We start from the raw sequence: 22,420 nt of genomic DNA on the forward strand, positions 1-22,420 counted from the left end.
TGAAGAAAACGATATAACAATAACATCTAACGTAACTGGCCCCTCTAACAGTACAACTGGCCCCAGCTTCTCATGTTTAAATTCAAGGTCAGATTACGCATAGAGAGAAGTGGATAAAAAGGGAATTACTGTACGTTCCATTTACTTGGGCTCAACTTGGGTCAGTATGCAAAGACACATTGAGGCAGTTACCTGTACATCCCCCTAGCTTTCGGAACAAGTATTAACCCAAATCATTTTAAGAACGGAACAACTTATTAAAAATGTGCAATAAGACAACATTATTGATAAGACACTCAAAATGCAGTTTAAGCAATCCACATGCAAACAGTGACTCAAATCAAATAAAGTATTGCGAATTCCCAGTATTGCGAATTCCCAGTGCAAAAAATTCTTACAACTGATTTCCAGCATATCAGGACATTAATGATTTTATGTTAAACAGCATTGCAAACGTCAAGGCAAACAATCTCAAAGGACTGTTGCAATAATTCAAGCACTACGGTGAAACCAATTGCTCATGATTTAACACAAAATATTACAGATAAGAATTACTCTCCAGTCCGTCACGCATAAAAAAAAAAAAAAAATGCTTTACAGTTCGACTGTAGCGATGTGATAAAATGGAGACTATTGGGCCCATGATGTCTGCACAAACCAGTTGGACAACTTGAACCAGATGTCTGGTTAAACAATAGGCACTAGAATTACTCATTGCCCATGAAAACACAATGGGTTGAACACATGCAAATTAAATTACAGGTAGTGCGGAGCGATTCAAATTATAGTAAAGTAATATGAATAAATAATGGTTAAGTAGTAATGGGCAGTCACTACCAACATTGGACTTTTATTCATTGTTTTTATTGTGTTTCAGCACAGGTCTTATTCTCACGATTTGGACATTAATTCACTTTGCAAAGCTAATAAACATGTGTAAGCAGCATTTGTATTCCTAGTTGAATTAGTTAGGGAGCGTAAACAATGTACAAACTTTTTTTACATTTGAATTTCAGTAGCTCCTTGGTCATGTGACCTGACTTCAAACAAGGTTCAGAATGTACACTCAGTGGGCCTACACATTGCACACCCTTCAGTTTGTCCATTTTCATCTCACACGATTTTACATTAAGTTGCCTGCTCTGCACCCCTGAAGGACAGTGTCACTCACACACCTATTCACTTGGGCCTTCCTGACCTCCAGGCAGGCCCCCCTATTGACCTGGTGACCTCTTGACTCCTGGTCTCTAGGCCTATACTCCCTGCCCGCCCTCTCCCTGGGCCTTAGTGTGTATAGCTTACTCCCTGGAACTGCATACCTCCAGGCCTCCACACCTACTCTCCCTACCCAGTCAACATCCATTTCCCTTGGCCTTAGGCTTACTCCCTGGAATTACTAAGACGTCTACAGTCCCACTGTCGAAACAGGCTCTGTGCACGTGGTAATTCAAAACAGGCTCTGTGCTCCTGGTGACCCGCCCGCTTTTTCCTGCTCAGTCCCCACGCCAACATACATGGCCTGAGTGCTGCCCCCAGCCCCCCGTCCGGCCGCCCCTGCTTGGACTCGGACTGCTCCCCACCTTGGCGTTCTCCTTGTGCACCTGGTAACCTGAAACAAGCTCTGTGCACCTGGTGACCCGCCTGCTTTTTCCTGCTCAGTCCCCAACCCAACCGCCACAGCCTGAGTGCTGCCCCCAGCCCCCCTTCCACAGCGAGTCCCACCCTGACTCACAGTCCCACCAGAGGACGGGCCCGGGCGGATGGGCGACCACCACCTATCCAGAGCCCAATGATGCTTTCTACCCACCTGCCTGGGCTCTCTCACACTGTCTGGCCCTTCTGCATGCACCTGTTAACCCTTAAGTAAAGGAGGATGGTGGAGGAAGACGCCTTCCGTCCCCGACAAAAGCTTGGATCAAGGGCTGACTTTCAATAGATTGCCGCGAGTGAGCTGCTCTGCTACGTACAAATCCCTGGGCGTGGATTGTACTACCTACAGACATAGGCCTCCCTCCCCAGACAAGCTGGAGATACCGCTCCCCACTTTGTAGGGCATGAGCCAGATCCATGCAATGCCCCATCACTGCTGGGCCATTGGGTCTAGTCTCCGACTCAAGTCTAGTGAGCGTAGAGGAGACCTCCCCACCTACAATGCGTGGGGCAGGCGAGCGCCATAGTTGGAGAGATCCGCGAGAAGGGCCCGGCGCGCGTCCAGAGTTGCCGCCACCAATCGCCGGACCCAACCCCCCCCACCGGTCCGCCGACGGACACCACCCCAACGGATCCCCGCACGCAGACCCTTGCGAGACCACGCACAAGAGACCGCGAGATGGGCCACACAATGAAATGGTGGTGAGAGGAGGGTGACGGAGGGACTGCTCCCCCAGCCGCGGTTCGAGTCCAGCCCCACTTTGCACCCCAGCTCGACCGACCCAGCCCTTAGAGCCAATCCTTATCCCAAAGTTACGGATCTTTTTTGACAACTTTTCTTACCTACATTGTTATAACATGCCAGAGGCTGTTCACCTTGGAGACGTGCTGCGGATATAGTAAAGTAATATGGCCCGGCGTGAGATTTACACCCTCTCCCCCGGACTTTCAAAAGCCAGGGAGAGCTCACTGGACGGCGCGGAAACAGCAACGCTTTCCAGGGCTTGGGCCCCTCGCTCGTGGCGAACCCATTCCAGGGCTCCTGCCAGCTTTTCCGGGATCGGCCGCATTACCACACTGTATGCCTCGTGGCACCTGTCTCCGCCAGTCCGTGGACATTCTGAAAGTAGTTTGAGGTCAGTCGGTCACATTACCAAGGAGCAGTTGAAATTATAAACTTTGAATTTTTTTTCATGTAAAATCGAGTGAGATGAAAATGGACAAACTAAAGAGTGTGCCATATACAAGGGTAGTCATTGGACATTCTTTACCAAGACTACCATGATGTGAAGGCTTCTCCAAGTACCATGACAATCACCACCAGAGGAAATAAATAGCATTCTTTATCAAATGACTCGCTAGAAGATTGCTCAGTACAGTCGGCCAAAATCTGTTCCTTGGAGAGAATGAAGCACAAGCAGTCTTCGGGTTCAGTGTCACAATGATCATTATTCTCCAAGGGGAGAATCAAACAAGCATGAAGCATCCAGTGGTCCCCATTTTGTAAGAACGCTGGTCAGGTGACTTGGACCCATGAGTACAAGTAGTATTTGAAATTTTTTTTTTAAAAAGCCAATTTTGTCCGAATGCAGTAGCCAACTTCATTCACAAGCTTAGGAATACTTACCATGACAACAGTTCACTAGAAGACTAGATAACCTTTGTCCTCCTCACTAAGTTTCTGTGCATTTTTGGTGAAAGGCCACAGTCCTTTGAAGGAAAAAAATTATTTTAAAAAATGTAAAAAGTTGCACTAAAAGGAGTCTAGTGTTCCCTTTTCCTGCATCCCCCACCAGAGGGCAGAGCTGGGAGGCATTCAAACAACATCTTCACTCTCCCATGAATCCTGCCTACGGTGGAGTTTGTACTTTTGTCAAGATTCAATCTCATTGTGAACGTGACTGTAGCCGTTGGAGGGATCACGTTGCCGACAAAGCACAGCGAGCAGAAGGACGATAAGGAGGAAGAGCAAACAGCCACAAACTGCTAGTCCGATGACCACCCCTGATGATGGGACCAGAGAAAGACACAGTAGATATGTCAAACACACATTATTAGTCGTTCCATGTCATTTCAGCAAGCCATGACACCCACCATCTCAGATTGTTCTGAAGTAGTTTCTGCAGTTAGAAACATAAGATAAGCATTCCTGCAACTTGATTTTGTTGAAATATAATTTGATCTCTGAAAAATTCAGCTAATTGCACCCAAAATTGGCCATTTTAATTTATAGGATTCATATATATTTAATAAATATCGTACCCAACACACGATTTGGTCCGAAAGTCTTCCTACCAATGTGTAAAACATGAGAACCCCCCCCAAAATAGTATTGAACTGCAGCTTCAGTATTGTTTTATCATTCTATGTAATCCCAGTGAATTTGGTGATGTACTTCCCCATACAGGTAAATTAGTTATTGAAGTTTTGTTTTATGTCCCATCATACATACATACTGGTATTACCAGGAACTCAGTGCAGCTTTCAACTTACTCTTGAAAGTTGTAATAGTAGAATGCACATGGTGCAATTTCGAAATAGGGTAGTGCATTATCAGTTCCTCTTGTCATGTTAGTCATTTCATACCTTAGAGTGCCATTTTTAACTTGTCAGAAATATCCAGATCAACTAGCTCATGTCCGCTAATGCTTTTTAGCTTGGTGTTTTAGCCCATAGATTTTGTAGTGATGTTTGAGTCACTCAAATATCACATGAATACACAGACATGACAAAATGTGTAGAATTTCAGGAAATAAGCTTTTTCTCTCCACCAACAAGAGGGGTGTAAACAGTGGGTCATGAACAGTGCTTATGCCCATAGAAATAGACGTGGCGCTCACATGCACGGGGGGGGGGGGTTCGCGGGATGTTCCCCAATGCTAGAAGGGGGCCTGAGCTAAAATGTTTGGGAACCCCTGCATTAATACATCTCAAAGAAAAATGTATTCTGTTGTTGGGGTGGTATTGGTGTGGAGTGGGTCTATAGGTGGCTTTTGACAATTGTTTTGAATATCTTACTCATTGGTAGGAAGAAGTTTGGTCCAAATTGGATGCGAGGTACTATATAGAACATATGAACCCTATCAATAGAAAAAAATAAAATTCAATTTAAGTGCAATTAATTAGGGTAATTTCTCAGAGATCAAATTACATTTCAACAAAATGTTGAATGAATGCTTATCTTATCCGTTTCTAATTACAGAAACCGTTTCAGAACAATGAGACGGTAGGTTTCAAAATCCTCTTTCTTTGCACCATTTTAATTAAAGGGATACCTTGGGATTTTGGCAATGAGGCCCTTTATCTACTTCCCCGGAGTCAGGTGAACTCATGGATACCATTTTTATGCATCTGTGTCCAGTATGAAGGAAGTACGAGGTAGTTTCGCAAGCCAATGCTAACTAGCGTTAGCGCAATGACGAAGTCTATGGGTAATGCGAGTTTGCAACTTCCTTCAAAATACACACAGAGACATAAAAATGGTAGCCACGAGTTCATCTGACACTGGAGGACTAGATAAACGGCCTCTGGCAAAATCCCGAAGTATCCCTTTAAAGTGGAATGACCCTTATTCAACACATTCTATTGCTTCAAGGCTCTTATTATCAAACAGCCCATTTTACTCCCATCATACTTGTGTCCTTTGTAGGAGGCTCAACCATGCACTCCTTCTCCCAATCCTCTGGGATGGATGGTTTGGTGAGGCGCACAAAGTCCTCCAGGGGGCAGAAGAGGTCACAGCTAGGTATAGCCAGTTGGTAAGGCGCTCTTGTGGTGTCATTGCGATAAAACATGGCCACTGTGAATGATCTAGATGGGATAGACTTCCTATATTAGACTGAGAGCAGATCTCAAATCAGATATAAAGTACCAGTCAAAAGTTCAGACACACCTACTCATTCAAGGTATTTATTTTTACTATTTTCTACGTTGTAGAATAATGGTGAAGACATCAAAACTATGAAATAACCCATATGGAATCATGTAGTAACCCCCCCCAAAAAAGTTTAATAAAATATGAGATTCTTCAAAGTAGCCACCCTTTTCCTTGATGACAGCTTTGCACACTTGGCATTTTCTCAACCAGCTTCGAGTTAGTCACCTGGAATGCATTTCAATGAACAGGTGTACCTTGTTAAAAAGTTCATTTCTTTCCTTCTTAATGCATTTGAGCCAATTAGTTGTGTTGTGCCAAGGTAGGGGTGGTATACAGAAGGTATTTTACCAAATAGGGCTAAGTCCATATTATGGCAAGAACAGCTCAAATAAGCAAAGAGAAACAACAGTCCATCATTACTTTAAGACACTAAGAAATGTTCTTCAAGTGCAGTCACAAAAACCATCAAGAAGACCCAGAGTTACCACTGCTACAGAGGATATGTTCATTAGAGTTTCCAGCTTCAGAAACTGCAGCCCAAATAAATGCTTCAGAGTAGAGGTCGACCGATTATGATTTTTCAACACCGATACCGATTATTGGAGGACCAAAAAAGTCGATACCGATTAAAAAAAATAAATAAAAAAATAATCAAAATAAAAAGATTTAAAAAAATAAAAAATAAGAACAAATAAAATTTGAAAAAAATATTTAAAAAAAAATATAATAAATAAAAAATAAAATCGGCCAATAGTTTTTATTGATACATTTGTAATAATGACAATTACAACAATACTGAATGAACACTTATTTTAACTTAATACATCAATAAAATCAATTTAGCCTCAAATAAATAATGAAACATGTTCAATTTGGTTTAAATAATGCAAAGACAAAGTGTTGGAGAAGTAAAAGTGCAATATGTGCCATGTCAAAAAGCTAACGTTTAAGTTCCTTGCTCAGAACATGAGAACATATGAAAGCTGGTGGTTCCTTTTAACATGAGTCTTCAATATTCCCAGGTAAGATGTTTTAGGTTGTAGTTATTATAGGACTTTCTCTCTATACGATTTGTATTTCATATACCTTTGACTATTGGATGTTCTTATAGGCACTTTAGTATTGCCAGTATAACAGTATAGCTTCTGTCCCTCTCCTCGCTCCTACCTGGCCTCGAACCAGGAACACATCGACAACAGCCACCCTCGAAGCAGCGTTAACCATGTAGAGCAAGGGGAAAAACTACTCCAAGTCTCAGAGCGAGTGACGTTTGAAACGCTATTAGCGCGCACCTGGCTAACTAGCTAGCCATTTCACATCGGTTACACCAGCCTAATCTTGAAGTCACAAACAGCGCAAGGCTTGAAGAATTGCGAAGGGCTGCTGGCAAACGCACGAAAGTGTTGTTTGAATGAACGCTTACAAGCCTGCTGCTGCCTACCATCGCTCAGACTGCTCTATCAAATCATAGACTTAATTATAACATAATAACACAGAAATACGAGCCTTAGGTCATTAATATGGCCGAATCCGGAAACTATCATCTCGAAAACAAAACGTTTTTCCTGTCAGTGAAATACAGAACCGTTCCGTATTTTATCTAACGGGTGGCATCATAAGTCTAAATATTCCTGTTACATTGCACAACCTTCAATGTTATTTCATAATTACGTAAAATTCTGGCAAATTAGTTCGCAACGACCCAGGCGGCCCAACTGTTGCATATACCCTGACTCTGCGTGCAATGAACGCAAAATGACAATTTCACCTGGTTAATATTCCCTGCTAACCTGGATTTCTTTTAGCTAAATATGCAGGTTTAAAAATATACTTCTGTGTATTGATTTTAAGAAAGGCATTGATGTTTATGGTTAGGTACCGTCGTGCAACAATTGCGCTTTTGTTAAATCATCCCCCGTTTGGCGAAGTCGGCTGTCTTTGTTAGGAAGAAATAGTCTTCACAGTTCGCAACGAGCCAGGCGGCCCAAACTGCTGCATATACTCTGACTCTATTTGCAAGAGAAGTGACACATTTTCCCTAGTTAAAAGAAATTGATGTTAGCAGGCAATATTAACTAATTATGCAGGTTTAAAAATATATACACTTGTGCATTGATTTTAAGAAAGGCATTGATGTTTATGGTTGGAGCAACGTGTACCTAAGCGATTTATATGCAACGCAGGACAGGCTAGATAAACTAGTAATATCATCAACCATGTGTAGTTAACTAGTGATTATGATTGATTGATTGATTGTTTTTTTTATAAGGGAAGTTTCATGCTAGCTAGCAACTTACCTCGGCTTCTTACTGCATTCGCGTAACAGGCAGGCTCCTCGTGGAGTGCAATGTAAAGCAGGTGGTTAGAGCGTTGGACTAGTTAACCGTAAGGTTGCAAGATTGAATCCCCGAGCTGACAAGGTCAAGTAATGTCGTTCTGCCCCTGAACAAGGCAATTAACCCACCGTTCCTAGGCCGTCATTGAAAATAAGAATGTGTTCTTAACTGACTTGCCTAGTTAAATAAAGGTCTACATTTTTTTTTTTTTTTTTTTTATAAATAAAGAAGCCAAATCGGCGTCCAAAAATACCGATTGTTATGAAATCGTCCCTAATCAATCGGCCATTACGATTAATCGGTCGACCTCTACTTCAGAGTTCAAGTAACAGACACATCTCAACATCAACTGTTCAGAGGAGACTGAAATCAGGCCTTCATGGTCGAATTGCTGCAAAGAAACCACCAGTAGTAGTAGTACAACTTTTGGTTACTATATGACTCCATATGTGTTATTTCATAGTTGTGATGTCGTCACTATTATTCTACAATGTAGAAAATAGTAAAAATAAAGGAAAACCCTTGAATGAGTAGGTGTTCAAACTTGACTGGTACTGTATACATTTTATTATTTGACCAAATGTTGCTTATCTGAGCCAGTTCACAAGACAACACAGTATAATATAAACTACACAAAGTTTGGAATAGCTATTAACAAGGGTCTTATTCCATCACAGTACAACCTACCCGTTGTCTTCCTGATAGAGTTCAAATATGTGGCAGGAGGCATAGGGCGGCTGCTTTCCATTGAAGATACTCAAACTCGACTGCAAAGCCACAATGGTGGTGTCATGCTGAAAAATAACACAAAAGACTCATACATTCGGCACATTCTGCCACGGGGCGTAGAGAAAATGTGGCCGTTTTACGTTTTCGACACATTTTGCCACAAGGGAGAGAGAAAACGTTTGCAGTTGTTAATATGATAACTGATGAGCAATGGCCCCACCTGGACAGTAATTTGTCCATGATTACTACAAGTTTAGATAACTGGCCGCTAGACTAACTTTCAATCCCCCCAAAAATGTGCTGACATGGGCTAATTGAGTGACTGATGTACAACCAAATTTCAAAATTCTACCTTGTGCATTTTATTATTCTAGTATGTTGAGACCTTCTGAGCCCCCCCCAAAAAAAATTGAAATTGGTCCGCAGGCCTACAAAAATGGGGGCCGCCAGTTGCCCATCCCTGCATTAGATGAACAATTTGCAGCAAACAGCTCAAGGCATCTACGTAAAAAGGAGATCATACACAAGATTTAAAACGCTTACCGCAGAGAGCATCATCATCTTCAGACGGCGATTAGAGTCGGGAAGTGCAGACTCCGAGATGTTATTTACAATGCTACCCAAGAGGACACCTATTTGATGGTGTAGTAAAAGCCTATAGTTAGCAGTCAAGTAGACAATTTGAGAAGATTTACCATCCCTTCTCATTCCTTCAGTGCCATTGCCATTACATAAAACATCAGCTGACTTCAATGGTGGTTGTGGGGCTAGTCTTCATCTCGATGATGTGCAAAGTAGTTTAATCGTTTGAGATGAGCGTACTAAAGCCAAAGATGGATGAATGCATATTCAAATCTCTAATCACTTTCATTTATTTGAGGACCATATGAAGAAATGCAATAACTAAACAGAGTGGCGGCTCTAGTTGTAGAGCACAGGCTTCTCTGGCGAATGGTGCTTGTCTACTAAAGTAAGATCAAAGCTGAATCAAACTCTGCAAGAGCGCATAATGATAGTATTCTACATAACAATTTAATGTAATGTTACTGTAAGACAAACACCACCTCATTGTGCGAACGGTCACATTTCTCTCATGTGGCCAAAACTCAACAGCGCACACCACAAGACAAAATGTGTGCTTTGACTGAAACATGCTAATTTGTTAAAACAATATGCTCAAAAATGTGCTCACTGTAGGCTACTTCAAGACAAGAAGATCTAAATGCTTATCCCCATGAAACTGATTGAGATCAAATGGTTGGTATGCAGATGCTGCTTGGACGTTTCACCAGTAAAACCTGAATAATTATAATTTCACGATTGCCAGTGAGAAAAATAAAGGGAGAGTGACCACAAATATTTGCGGGTAAAGTAGTGGTGACGAAACATGCGCAGACGTGATTCGGAATCTTCAGGGCCCATTTATTTTTTTAAAGTTATCCGGATTTCGGCTAATCGGATAGGAATAACACATTAAAATAGAACAGGAGTCTCCATTCAAGTCAGTGATTCATCTGTTCTATTTCTATACATTTAAACCTATCCGACAGGTGAAATCCAGATAGAACTTAAAAAAAAATAATAATAATAATTTAAACTGGGCCCAGGTGTGGGGAAAAGGAAACCAGGGAGGTGGGACGGGACAGTTACCTACGGCTCCGCAGCCTTGGCCATCACTAAATAGCACATACAAAAGGAAATGTAGATAGCTAAGCTGAAACACGTTTCTGCCCTTCCCATTCTGACAGTTGGCATTACCTCCTTGGAGACGGCTTTTCTCCTGACGCTTGTAGACCTCAAACAGGATTTCATAGCCAAAGTCCTTGAGCTTCCTCAGATCATCCATGATCTCAGGGGTCACCCAGTCAGGAGCGGTCATGTTGTGCCTTGCCTGAAATGACATGGGTGGTGAATGAAAACCTTCAATATGCTCATGACACTGAATCAAGGTGAAACTACACAACAATATTAGTAAGATAATAATACCATTCAATCTACATGCTTTTATCTGTCTCTAAAGTAAAATAGTATATTGCTACAATTACAGTGTAGAACATCCAATAAAACAAGGTTCACAATAACCACCAATGGAATGAAAGTAGGTATAGGCAACATTTCGTGATTTAACAAGTTTCGTGATATACAAATAAATCGTTTTGATCTGTCTGGAGACAATCAATGACCACACTGCTGCCTTTGTGTCTCCCCAGCCCTTCACAAAATGTTTATACGTGACAGGTTGATTTCAGCTGACCAGAGGAGACTGAAGCATGACTTCCCTCACGTCGCAACAGTCACAAGGCTGAGTAGCCACAGTCACAAGGCTGAGTAGCCACAGGCTCACAGTTCTGCTTTCACTTCCATAAACCACTGTGGTTCCTCACTAGCTAAAACATTGGCTGTAGGAACATTTCACATCCTAACTTAAAAGTTTTACTCAGTCTGCATGATTTATGGCAAACTGTACGGTGGAAATTCTGTAATGTTTCGCAATATATTCTACATTGATAGTAAGCAAAGTGATACAACTATAAGGAATTATAGCTAAACTCAGGACCCTGTCTTTCAAAGATACATTTGTAGAAATCCAATTAACTTCACAGATCTTCATTGTAAAGGGTTTAAAACACTGTTTCCCATGCTTGTTCAATGAACCATAAACAATTAATGAACATGCACCTGTGAAACAGTTAAGACACTAACAGCTTACAGACGGTAGGCAATTAAGGTCACAGTTCTGAAAACTTAAAGAGGCCTACTGACTCTGAAAAACACCAAAAGAAAGATGCCCAGGGTCCCTGCTCATCTGCGTGAATGTGCCTCAGGCACGCTGCAAGGAGGCATGAGGACTGCAGATGTGGCCAGGGCAATAAATTGCAATGTCCGTACTGTGAGACGCTTAAGACAGTGCTACAAGGAGACAGGACGGACAGCTGATCGTCCTCGCAGTGGCAGACCATGTGTATCAACACATGCACATCTGAACATCACACCTGCGGGACAGGTACAGGATGGCAACAACTGCCCGAGTTACACCAGGGCCGCACAATCCCTCCATCAGTGCTCAGACTGTCTGCAATAGGCTGAGAGAGGCTGGACTGAGGGCTTGTAGGCCTGTTGTAAGGCAGGTCCTCACCAGACATCACCGGCAACAACGTCGCCTATGGGCACAAACCCACCGTCGCTGGATCAGACAGGACTGGCAAAAAGTGCTCTTCACTGACGAGTCGCAGTTTTGTCTCACCAGGGGTGATGGTCAGATTCGCGTTTAACATCGAAGGAATGAGCGTTACACCGAGGCCTGTACTCTGGAGCGGGATCGATGGGAGGTGGAGGGTCCGTCATGGTCTGGGGGCGGTGTGTCACAGCATCATCGGACTGAGCTTGTCGTCATTGCAGGCAATCAATGCTGTGCGTTACAGGGAAGACATCCTCCTCCCTCATGTGGTACCCTTCCTGCAGGCTCATCCTGACATGACCCTCCAGCATGACAATGCCACCAGCCATACTGCTCGTTCTGTGCGTGATTTCAGTGTTCTGCCATGGCCAGCGAAGAGCCCGGATCTCAATCCAATTGAGCACGTCTGGGACCTGTTGGATCGGAGGGTGAGGGCTAGGGCCATTCCCCCCCAGAAATGTCCGGGAACTTGCAGGTGCCTTGGTGGAAGAGTGGAGTAACATCTCACAGCAAGAACTAGCAAATCTGGTGCTGTCCATGAGGAGATGCACTGCAGTACTTAATACAGCTTGTGACTGTTACATTTGACCCCCCCCTTTGTTCAGGGACACATTATTCCATGTCTGTTAGTCACATGTCTGTGGAACTTGTTCAGTTTGTCTCAGTTGTTGAATCTTATGCATGTTCGCTGAAAATAAACGCAGTTGACAGTGAGAGGACGTTTCTTTTTTTGCTGAGTTTATTATAGGTAATAAGCTGCTTACCTCACAGAACAGGGTGTCATGGACACTCCAAACAGTCTCAATGGTGGTGTTCTTCAGACCAGTTTTCTCCCGTACCGTCGCTATTAGATCCTTTAAAAGGAAAGGATCAAAGAATGATAATCTAGACAAGGGGCATTCAAAGTTAAGATTAGCTGTCAAAAAGCTGTGTCGACAAACAGCTTTGACAGCTCAACATGTGTGGTTGGCAAGTGATGGAGAAGAAATTCAAAACAAGGTAGAAACAATGCAACAGCAAACATGTTGTCCCCCACAAATGATGCTGCGCCCCCCTAGGCCAATCAGTGCCATTTTGTAAATGATGATCTCTAAGGCAAGACGCATCATTCATCCAAGTTTCGTCAATATCGGGCCAGTGGTATCTGAGATATCACGTGGGTTAGCTAGATTCATATCCCTGAGCATGTGTGCCAAATGATCACTCTGAGTCAAACAGATCAGCACCACCGTGAGGTCGATATGTTCTTGTACATCTTGAGTCTTGACAGTGTTTGCAACGTGTAATAAATTGTTAGAACACATATCCTTCACTGATTTACAGTGCATTCATAAAGTTCAGACCCCTTGACTTTTTCCACATTTTGTTACATTACAGCCTTATTCTAAAATTTCTGAAGTAGTTTTTCCCCCTAATCAATCTACACTCAATACCCATAATGCCAAAGCAAAACTTTTTTTTTTTAAAATGTTAGCTAATTTTATTAAAACTGAAATATCACATTTACATAAGTAATCAGACCCTTTACTCAGAACATTGTTGAAGCACCTTAGGCAGCGATTATGACGCTACAAGCGTGGCACACCTGTATTTGGAGAGATTCTCCCATTCTCCTCTGCAGATCCTCTCAAGCTCTGTCAGGTTGGATGGGGAGCATCGCTGCACAGCTATTTTCAGGTCTCTTCAGAGATGTCCGATCGGGTTAAAGTCCGGGCTCTGGCTGGGCCACTCAAGGACAGAGACTTGTCCCGAAGCCACTCCTGCGTTGTCTTGGCTGTGTGCTTGGGGTCGTTGTACTGTTGGAAGGTGAACCTTCGTCCCAGTCTGAAGCCCTGAACGCTCTGGAGAAGGTTTTCGTCAAGGCTCTCTCTGTACTTTGCCTCGATCCTGACTAGTCTTCCAGTCCCTGCCGCTGAAAAACGTCCACACAGCATGATGCTGCCATCACCATGCTTCAACGTAGGGATGGTGCCAGGTTTCCTCCAGACGTGACGCTTGGCATTCAGGCCAAGAGTTCAATCTTGCTTTAATCAGACCAGAGAATCTTGTTTCTCTCATAGTCAGAGTCCTTTAGGTGCCTTTTGGCAAACTCCAAGAGGGATGTCATGTGCCTTTTACTGAGGAGTTGCTTCCGTCTCCCCACTCTAACATAAAGGCCTGATTGGTGGAGTACTGCAGAGATGGTTGCCCTTCTGAAAAGGTTCTCCCATTTCCACTGAGGAACTCTTGTCAGTAACCATCAGGTTCTTGGTCACCACCCTGACCAAGGCCCTTCTCCTCCAACTGCTCAGTTTGGCCGGGCGGCCAGCTCTAGGAAGAGTCTTGGTGGTTCCAAACTAATTCCATTTAAGAATGATGGCGGTGGTTCCCAACCATTTCCATTTTAGAATAATGGAAGCCACTGTGTTCTTTGGGACCTTAAATGTTTTGGTACCCTTCCCCAGATCTGTGCCAATCCTGTCTCGGAGCGCTACAGACAAGTCTTTTGACCTCATGGCTTGGTTTTTGCACTGTCAACTGTGGGACCTTATATAGACCGGTGTGTGCCTTTTTAAAATCATGTCCAATCAATTGAATTTACCACAGGTGGACTCCAATCAAGTTGTAGAAACATCTCAATGATGATCAATGGAAACAGGATACATCTCAGCTCAATTTCGAGTCTCATAGCAAAGGGTCTGAATAGTTATGTAAATATGGTGTTTATTTTGAATAACATTTGCAAAAAAATAAAATAATGCACTTTTCATTATGGAGTATTGTGTGGAGATTGTTGAGGATTATTTTTTTTTTTCCCATCCGTTTTAGAATAAGGCTATAAGGTAACAAAATGTGGACAAAGTCAATGGGTCTGAACACTTTCCGAATGCACTGTATATGCATTTATGAGCCAGACCATGTCCATGTGAATATTTACTGGTCAATAGTGGCCATGTTGTTTTAGGTACTAGTCTGGAAAGCATTGCATTGAGAGACCTTTGTCCATAGATGCCACATATCAAGTCTTGTGTAGATCGGTCATTCGGTGCCAGAAGAGTAGCGTTTTTAGCGTTTATCTAAATATTCTAAATGGTGGAAAATCCACCATGGCGGACCTTATGGGTCCCTGAGGCAAACTTGATCCTTGTGAGGAGAGGCACCTATGTTCAGAATTTCATGACTTTAGGTCAAGCGTGGTTAGGGGCATGATGAATCTAAAGATGAATTGTGAAAACTCAAACCATAGCAGACAGTTAACGATAAGGTAATCACATTTCATAAGAATAAGTCTCTAGCCTCATTAACCAGTCATCACCTTAATTCCAGTGACTGCAGTGCCACTTACTTTGTATAGAAATGTCATGTTGAGGTACTTTTCTGTGCGTTTAGTCTCATTCATGAGGATTTTATAACGAGGGCAACCCGGAATGGGAAACGACAAAAGCTGAAATAGATAAAACATTTTAGATGCGTACATTAGTATGGAGGTAGCCAATAACTTATTATTTAAAACAGAATCATATTCAGAATTTCTTTATTTTGTGGCTGCTGTCCATCTTTGGATATCACCCAAGACCTCATCACCCTGCTCACCCTCTCCTCATCCCGGGGCACAGTGTGAACAGGAATAGGCTGCCACTCCAGTGATGGGTTGAAGACCTGTGACCCATTGGGAGGGTACAATCCTGCCAGGTTGGCCTCTGCACTCATCAAGGTCCGGTCATAGTCTGTGCTCCTCACAGAAATCTAGACAAAGAACAATAGGAGGGGTAGTGGTTATCATTGAAACAAGATACTTCCTTTTGCAGTTCAGTGGCTACAGCCTTGAGCTGGTTTTCCGTAGATTTTTCTTCTTTAACCTTTATTTAACTAGGCAAGTAAGTTCAGAACAAATTGTTATTTACAATGACGGCCTACCTCGGCCAAACCCGGGCGACGCTGGGCCAATTGTGTGCCGCCCTATGGGCCTCCCAATCACGGCCGGATGTGATACAGCCTGGATTCGAACCAGGGACTCTAGTGACACCTCTTGCAATGAGATGCAGTGCCTTAGACCGCTGCGCCACTCAGAAGCCTAGTGCATTTTTGTGAATATTTATAATGCTATTTCTGACTTTTGTTGACTCCAACATGGCAGGTATCTGTATGGCTTGTTTTGGTGTCTGAGCGCTGTACTCAGCTTATCGCATGGTGTGCTTTTGCCGTAAAGCTTTTTTGAAATCTGACACAGCGGTTGCATTAAGGAGAAGTGTATCTTATATCAACGTTTATGATGAGTATTTCTGTAAATTGATGTGGCTCCCTGCAAAATCACTGGATGTTTTGGAGACAAAACATTACTGAACCTAACGCGCCAATGTAAACTGAGATTTTTGGATATAAATATGAACTTTATCGAACAAAACATACATGCATTGTGTAACATGAAGTCCTATGAGTGCCATCTGATGAAGATAATCAAAGGTTAGTGATTAATTTAATCTCTTTCTGCTTTTTGTGACTCCTCTTTGGCTGGAAAATGGCTGTATGTTTTTTTGTGACTAGGTCGCTGACCTAACATAATCATATGGTATGCTTTCGCCGTAAAGCCTTTTTGAAATCAGACACTGTGGCTGGATTAACAAGAAGTTAAGCTTTAAAATGGTGGATAATACTTTATGTTTGAGGAATTTTAATTATGAGATTTCTGTTGTTTTGAATTTGGCGCCCTGCCATTTCACTGGCTGTTGTTGAGGTGGGACGCTAGCGTCCCACATATCCCAGAGAGATTTTAACCTGGGCGATACACACGATCCAATTTGCATTTCTAATTGAAATGAGTGTGTGAGACATAGTACCATCATAGTTTCAACAAGGAACTAAACCATAAATTACCTCATGTCGGTCATAAGTGTCATTTAGAAAACCCCGATAGCGTTTCCGCAGCATCTGTCCCAGCTCAAAGTGCTGCCTCATTCCTTCCTGTAGAGATCCCAGAAACGGTGTGCTATTAGTACAGCAAGAACCACACCCGTCAGTGTATCAGGATTCTTCCTCAACACTTACTCTAGCTTTGGTACCAGTTTGTTTGAGGTATCATTCCACTCAGTGTCATGCTAAACATTGCTTTCGCATGACGCTGAGTACAAGGAGTTGAATGTTAGCAAAACAGGTTCTGGATTTCTGGCTAGTGTTATTCAGTCTTTGATGATTTTTTTAATTTACCTGCGAGAGCTGTCCAAAGCCCTGTGGCCAAGAGCTCTCCTGGTAGCGATCAGTAGGGTAGGCTTTGACTGGGGATCGGTCACCATGGCGGTAGAGCTAGGTAAAATAAATCCCAAACATGATATTCTAGGCAAGTGACAAACTGGTTGGACTAGCTTTTCCAATTCCAGCACAAGCAGGATCCTACACCACAATTAGGCTAAACTCAATCAATGTGTATTTTGTCTTGCATTAACATAGCCACACTTACTAGAACAAAGTCAACATAGCAACAATCCAGCGTTGCTGTTCATCCAATAATTTGTTTCTTCTTATTTGTGACCTTAGTGAGCTAGTTAACGTTACGTGAAATAGTCATTGGGGTCACATACTAGCTTGTACAGCCCTAAAACAGGCAACTTTAAGCTAATACGGTTTCACTGTTATCTAGGTAAAAAGTTACACAGCACTAACTGTCCAGACTCGATATTGTTTACCAGTGCGAAGGCTAGCCTATAGCAAAACAATGTTGCTAGCTAACGTTAGTTCCTCCTTTGGTAACATTACATATTCCAGCTAGTTATGTTAGGTAGTTAACGAGTTAGTAAGTAGCTAACTTTAATGTTACACAATAAGGCAACTGGCAAAGAGAAGAATGACCGTCAGAGACGACTGCGTATCTAGCCAGTTAACGTTAAACGAACAAGACACACCGCTAGTTAACACACACACACACACACACACACACACACACACACAAGTTAACGCTAGCTGGCGAACTTAAGCTAAACAAGTCAGCCATGTTTTCATTTTACCTTTATTTAACCAGGTAAGCCAGTTGAGAACAAGTTCTCATTTACAACTGTGACCTGGCCAAGATAAAGCAAATCAGTGCGACACAAACAACAGAGTTACACATGGAATAAACACGCGTATGTTAAATAACATACAAAAAATAATTAAGTCTATATACAGTGTGTGCAAATGGCATGAGGAGGTATGGCAATACATATGCCGTAGTAGCGAAGTAATTACAATTTAGCAAATGAACACTGGAGTGATAGATAAGCAGATGGTGATGTGCAAGTAGAAATACAGGTGTGTAAAAGAGCAGAAAAGTAAATAAAAACAATATGGGGATGTGGTAGGTAGGTTGGATGGGCTATTTACAGATGGACTATGTACAGCTGCAGCGATCGGCAAGCTGCTCAGATAACTGATGTTAAAAGTTAGTGAGGGAAATATAAGTCTCCAGCTAGAGCGATTTTTTTCTAGCTAACAGCATACTCACCACAGTTACAAATGTCAGTCTCCTGTCTCCAACAACTTTACCTAAAACAGCGAACATTGTCAATAGAAGCAATACCGTGGAGTCCATCATCAACGTCTGGTTACTTGAACACAGTATCTATATAATACAACCTTCAAAGTATATTTGTAAACTTCTTCTTCTTCGATGAGGTTTAACGGCGGTTGGCATCCAATATGTTGCATTACCGCCATCTACTAGACTGGAGTACAACTCTCTTATACTTTGCTTGAAATAAATCAATAAACAAATACCCTACCATTTAACACTACACTCACAAAACATGTTTTTATTATTATAAAATGAATATACACCACCCTACTCCACTATTTAACCCTCCTGTTGTGTTCTTTTCATGTTAACTAATTCTGTGTTCCCGGTCCAAAATGACCGCCCTTTATAGCTGATTATAAATCCATAATAATGCATATATTATCACCTAATGTTGTGTGAGATCTTTTTTATCAACTTAAGTTCTTGTGAACATTACACATTTTGAACTTCTATTTTCTATTTATGGCTTGTAGGCCTCATTGACCTGAGCTCATACAACTCATTTTTGAGTAAGAAAAAGCATAATGTATGGATTATTTTGACTATAACAAATACTCAGATGAAACATATTGTGCTATTTATCACAGACTACTTTGTGTCAAAGTTTGACAAGGACACTCTCCTCCTCACCAGTGTCACGATCAAAGATATGATCAAGAGCCTCACATACAGTATATTGTTTGGTCATTGTGCTGCCACAGAATGAATTGTCAGCAAGGCCTCAAAAAAGCTTTATATACCAGAGCTACCAGAAAAGTTCTATATGTTATTGAAACAATGTTGTGATTGTATGTGAGAATGCCAACAGGTGTGGTTCCCGTTTGGGAAAGATTCGAAAGGTTCCCGTGGGGGTTGCCATGGAAGCCAAGAAGGGGAGTGAGGTAGGTAGGTGTGTGTGTGTGTGTGTGTGTGTGTGTGTGTGTGTGTGTGTGTGTGTGTGTGTGTGTGTGTGTGTGTGTGTGTGTGTGTGTGTGTGTGTGTGTGTGTGTGTGTGTGTGTGTGTGTGTGTGTGTGTGTGTGTGTGTGTGTGTGTGTGTGTGTGTGTGTGTGTGTGTGTGTGTGTGTGTGTGTGTGTGAGAGATCAAACACACATGCATGTGGGGGTCTGGGAGAGGAAGTGTGTCCATCTGATGAATGGGCATGTGCCTGAACTCAATTTTATACACTAATTGTAGTCTCACCCATTAATTTCTAATGACCGGTTATTTTTGACCGGGAACACCACAGGTGTACAAAAGTTAAATAAAACACACAAAATGTAATGAAAATCATCAAAATGTATTTTGTGTGTTCAGATGCCCTGTGTGGACACAGGACAATCAGATTAAATGAACTACATTTTTCAGAGAGAAAACTTCAGTCCAGTTAGACCGGAACCCAGCAGGAGGGTTAAATGTATTTATTCCTACCTCATGCCAACAACCTGAAGGGATGGGACATCACCACATAACACACCCTGTAACTCTTCTGATGTCAAGTCACACACCCAAATACCTCTCTGCTATGGACAAAGATCCTACCTCATGGACTTGTCCAGTGATTCAAGATGCGTTCTGTTTCTCTGATCCTACTCTCCCCTTTTCATGCTATTTAACTAGGTTTTGAGGCTTTGAATATTTGTTTTAAACAACAGGTGTGGACTAACAGTGAAATGATTACTTACGACCCTTCCCGAAAATGCTGAAAGAAAAATGTACTAAAATAAAGTAAAATAACAAGAGGAATAAATACACAATGAGTAACGATAACTTGGCTATATACACGGGGTACCAGTACCAGTACCTGCTTATTGTAGAGTTCTAGTGGTTATTTGTAAATAGGTACTCTGCCAAGGTGGGTAATAGAAATAAAAGATACAATCAGTTCAAAAATGTAAATATTTTAATAAGGGGGCATCAAAATGTTTATTCAACAATAATGTTACATATAAATACATTGAAAAGCAATTCATAATTGACATTTTAATATCTGGAATAATAGTTTAATTTTCATTCCATAGATGGCACTGTTCCCCAGGCTGCTCCCCATCAGGGGTCTGAGGATTTTGAAAACAAAATAGGCTCTTCAAACACATCTGTGCATTGGTAGATGGGCTGGTAGATGGTTGAGGAGGAATAATGATCTGGGGCTGTTTTTCATGGTTTGGGCTAGGCCCCTTAGTTCCAGTGAAGGGAAATCTTAACGCTACAGCATACAATGACATTCTAGATGATTCTGTGTGTGCACAAAGCGAGGTCTATACAGAAATTACAAAAGTTTGTTGAGATCGGTGGAAGAACTTGATTGGCCTGCACAGAGCCCTGACCTCAACCCAACAGTATTGGAAAAGGGGATACCTAGTCAGTTGTACAACTGAATGAATTCTGCTGAAATGTGTCTTCCGTATTTAACCCAACCCCTCTAAATCAGACAGGTGCCATAATCGGCATCCACATCTTCGGTGCCCGGAATGCATTCAGTGGGTTAACTACCTTGCTCAGGGGCAGTACAAGAGATTTTTACCTTGTCAGCTCGGGGATTCTATCCAGCAACCTTTTGGTTACTGGCCCAACGCTCTAACCACTAGGCTACCTGCCACCCCAATGATAATGTCTGTCGTGGAACTATTATTTTCAATGTTCAAAACCAGAAAAAGGGCTTTCTACTGAAAAATACAGAAACAAATTAAAATGTAAACACCTTCCCCACTCAATGATGTGTAATGTTTACTGTTCATTTTTAATAGTTTATTTCTCTTTTGTTTCACTTTCTTTGGCAATGTAAACATCTGTTTCCCATGCCAATAAAGCCCTTTGGAGAGAAAGAGAAAAAAGAGAAAGAGAGAAAAAGACTCTACCTGGCCCACCACTCCACCCTGGACTTGAACAGCCTTTATGACCAGGTCCACCTCTACAAGGCAGCAATCCCAACTTTTGCCAGGACCGTGACGGACCTCACCCTCAACCGTAGCCCCAGGACCTCACACAGGAGCAACAGAGCAACGGACACCCTGCCCAGACCAGTGAGACACCCTCCCAGACCTGCAAGACCCCCTCGTGAAGGACCTGTACCGAGATAACCCACGCCAAGAGGCCCTACACCTAGACCACAGCAATAACCAGCCACACCCCAACCAGCTAAGACCACCCCAAGAAAACCCTGGCCACACTATATAGGTCCCCCCATATCAGACCTATGCCCCTTCTGCCTACCCCATGCTCCCACCCCTGCGGCAAGGACCTCAACATGACATATGCCCAGGCCGTGAGCAGAGCAACAGGCCTAACACCCACTATTACACCCCCCCCCCAATCCCCATCCTGCGACTTAAGAGGTATGTATCAGATGCTCAACATGCTCTGTTCACAGCTACTGTGATGGTCCGGGCCTAAACCACACAAAAACAACACTAGACACTATGGAAAACAAAGCTTTTACTATCTCATCCTGGAATATAACAAGGTCTGAGGTCATCTGCCTTTGGCCTAAAGAGCAGGAACCCAGACTTTATCAAAGAAATTGGAAATACAGACATTGTCATCCTACAAGAAACATGGTATAAAGGAGACGGACCCACTGGTTGCCATCTAGGTTACAGAGAGCTGGTAGTCCCATCCACCAAACTACCAGGTGTGAAACAGGGAAGAGACTCAGGGGGTATGCTAATTTGGTATAGAGCAGACCTAACCCACTCCATTAAATGAGTGAAAACAGGAACATTTTACATCTGGCTAGAAATTAGTAAGGAAATAATCTCAACAGAGAAACACGCCCTCATCCCCCCAGTAGAAACCCCATGTTTTAACGATGACAGCTTCTCCATCCTAGAGGGGGAGATCAACCATTTCCAGGCCCAGGGACATGTACTAGTCTGTGGCGACCTGAATGGCAGAACTGGACAAGAACCTGACACCCTCAGCACACATAGGGACAAACACCTGCCTGGAGGTGACAGCATTCCTTCCCCCATATGCCCCCCTAGACACAACTATGACAACATAACCAACAAAAACGGATCACAACTCCTGCAGCTCTGTCGGACGCTGGGTATGTACATAGTCAATGGTAGGCGTCGAGGGGACTCCTATGGTAGGTACACCTATAGCTCATTTCTTGGTAGTAGTACTGTCGACTACTTTATCACT

General features: G+C 42.6%; 1 protein-coding gene across 2 annotated transcripts; it reads right to left on the reverse strand.

Moving 5' to 3' along the window:
* Positions 1–842: 842 nt before the first annotated feature.
* On the reverse strand, positions 843–18,406 carry LOC106561944 (lysosomal acid phosphatase). Of its 2 annotated transcripts, none has more exons than XM_014126401.2 (11): positions 18,225–18,406; positions 16,955–17,050; positions 16,625–16,711; positions 15,344–15,496; positions 15,096–15,194; positions 12,535–12,624; positions 10,351–10,483; positions 9,136–9,224; positions 8,551–8,657; positions 5,285–5,460; positions 843–3,654 (listed from the first exon to the last, which is right to left on the reverse strand). In XM_014126401.2, the coding sequence occupies exons 1-11, from the start codon at positions 18,312–18,314 to the stop codon at positions 3,524–3,526; spliced, it is 1,251 nt and encodes a 416-aa protein (XP_013981876.1). In that variant the 5' UTR covers positions 18,315–18,406; the 3' UTR covers positions 843–3,523. The 2 variants fall into 2 exon arrangements, with proteins under 2 accessions (XP_013981876.1, XP_013981877.1); XM_014126402.2 differs by lacking the exon at positions 18,225–18,406 and adding an exon at positions 17,205–17,631.
* Between the last annotated feature and the right edge of the window lie 4,014 nt (positions 18,407–22,420).

This window comes from Salmo salar, chromosome ssa11 (genome assembly GCF_905237065.1).
Source record: "Salmo salar chromosome ssa11, Ssal_v3.1, whole genome shotgun sequence".
Taxonomy (NCBI): Eukaryota; Metazoa; Chordata; class Actinopteri; order Salmoniformes; family Salmonidae; genus Salmo; species Salmo salar.

Bases quoted from the DNA above. Each gene is read 5' to 3' on its own strand.
- LOC106561944 (XM_014126401.2), bottom strand. From the start codon at position 18,314: ATGATGGACTCCACGGTATTGCTTCTATTGACAATGTTCGCTGTTTTA. The intron at 8,658-9,135 runs GTAAGCGTTTTA...GTTATTTTTCAG, and splicing joins AGATGATGATGCTCTCTGCG to CATGACACCACCATTGTGGC. The intron at 5,461-8,550 runs GTAGGTTGTACT...TATCCCATCTAG, and splicing joins CTCTATCAGGAAGACAACGG to ATCATTCACAGTGGCCATGT.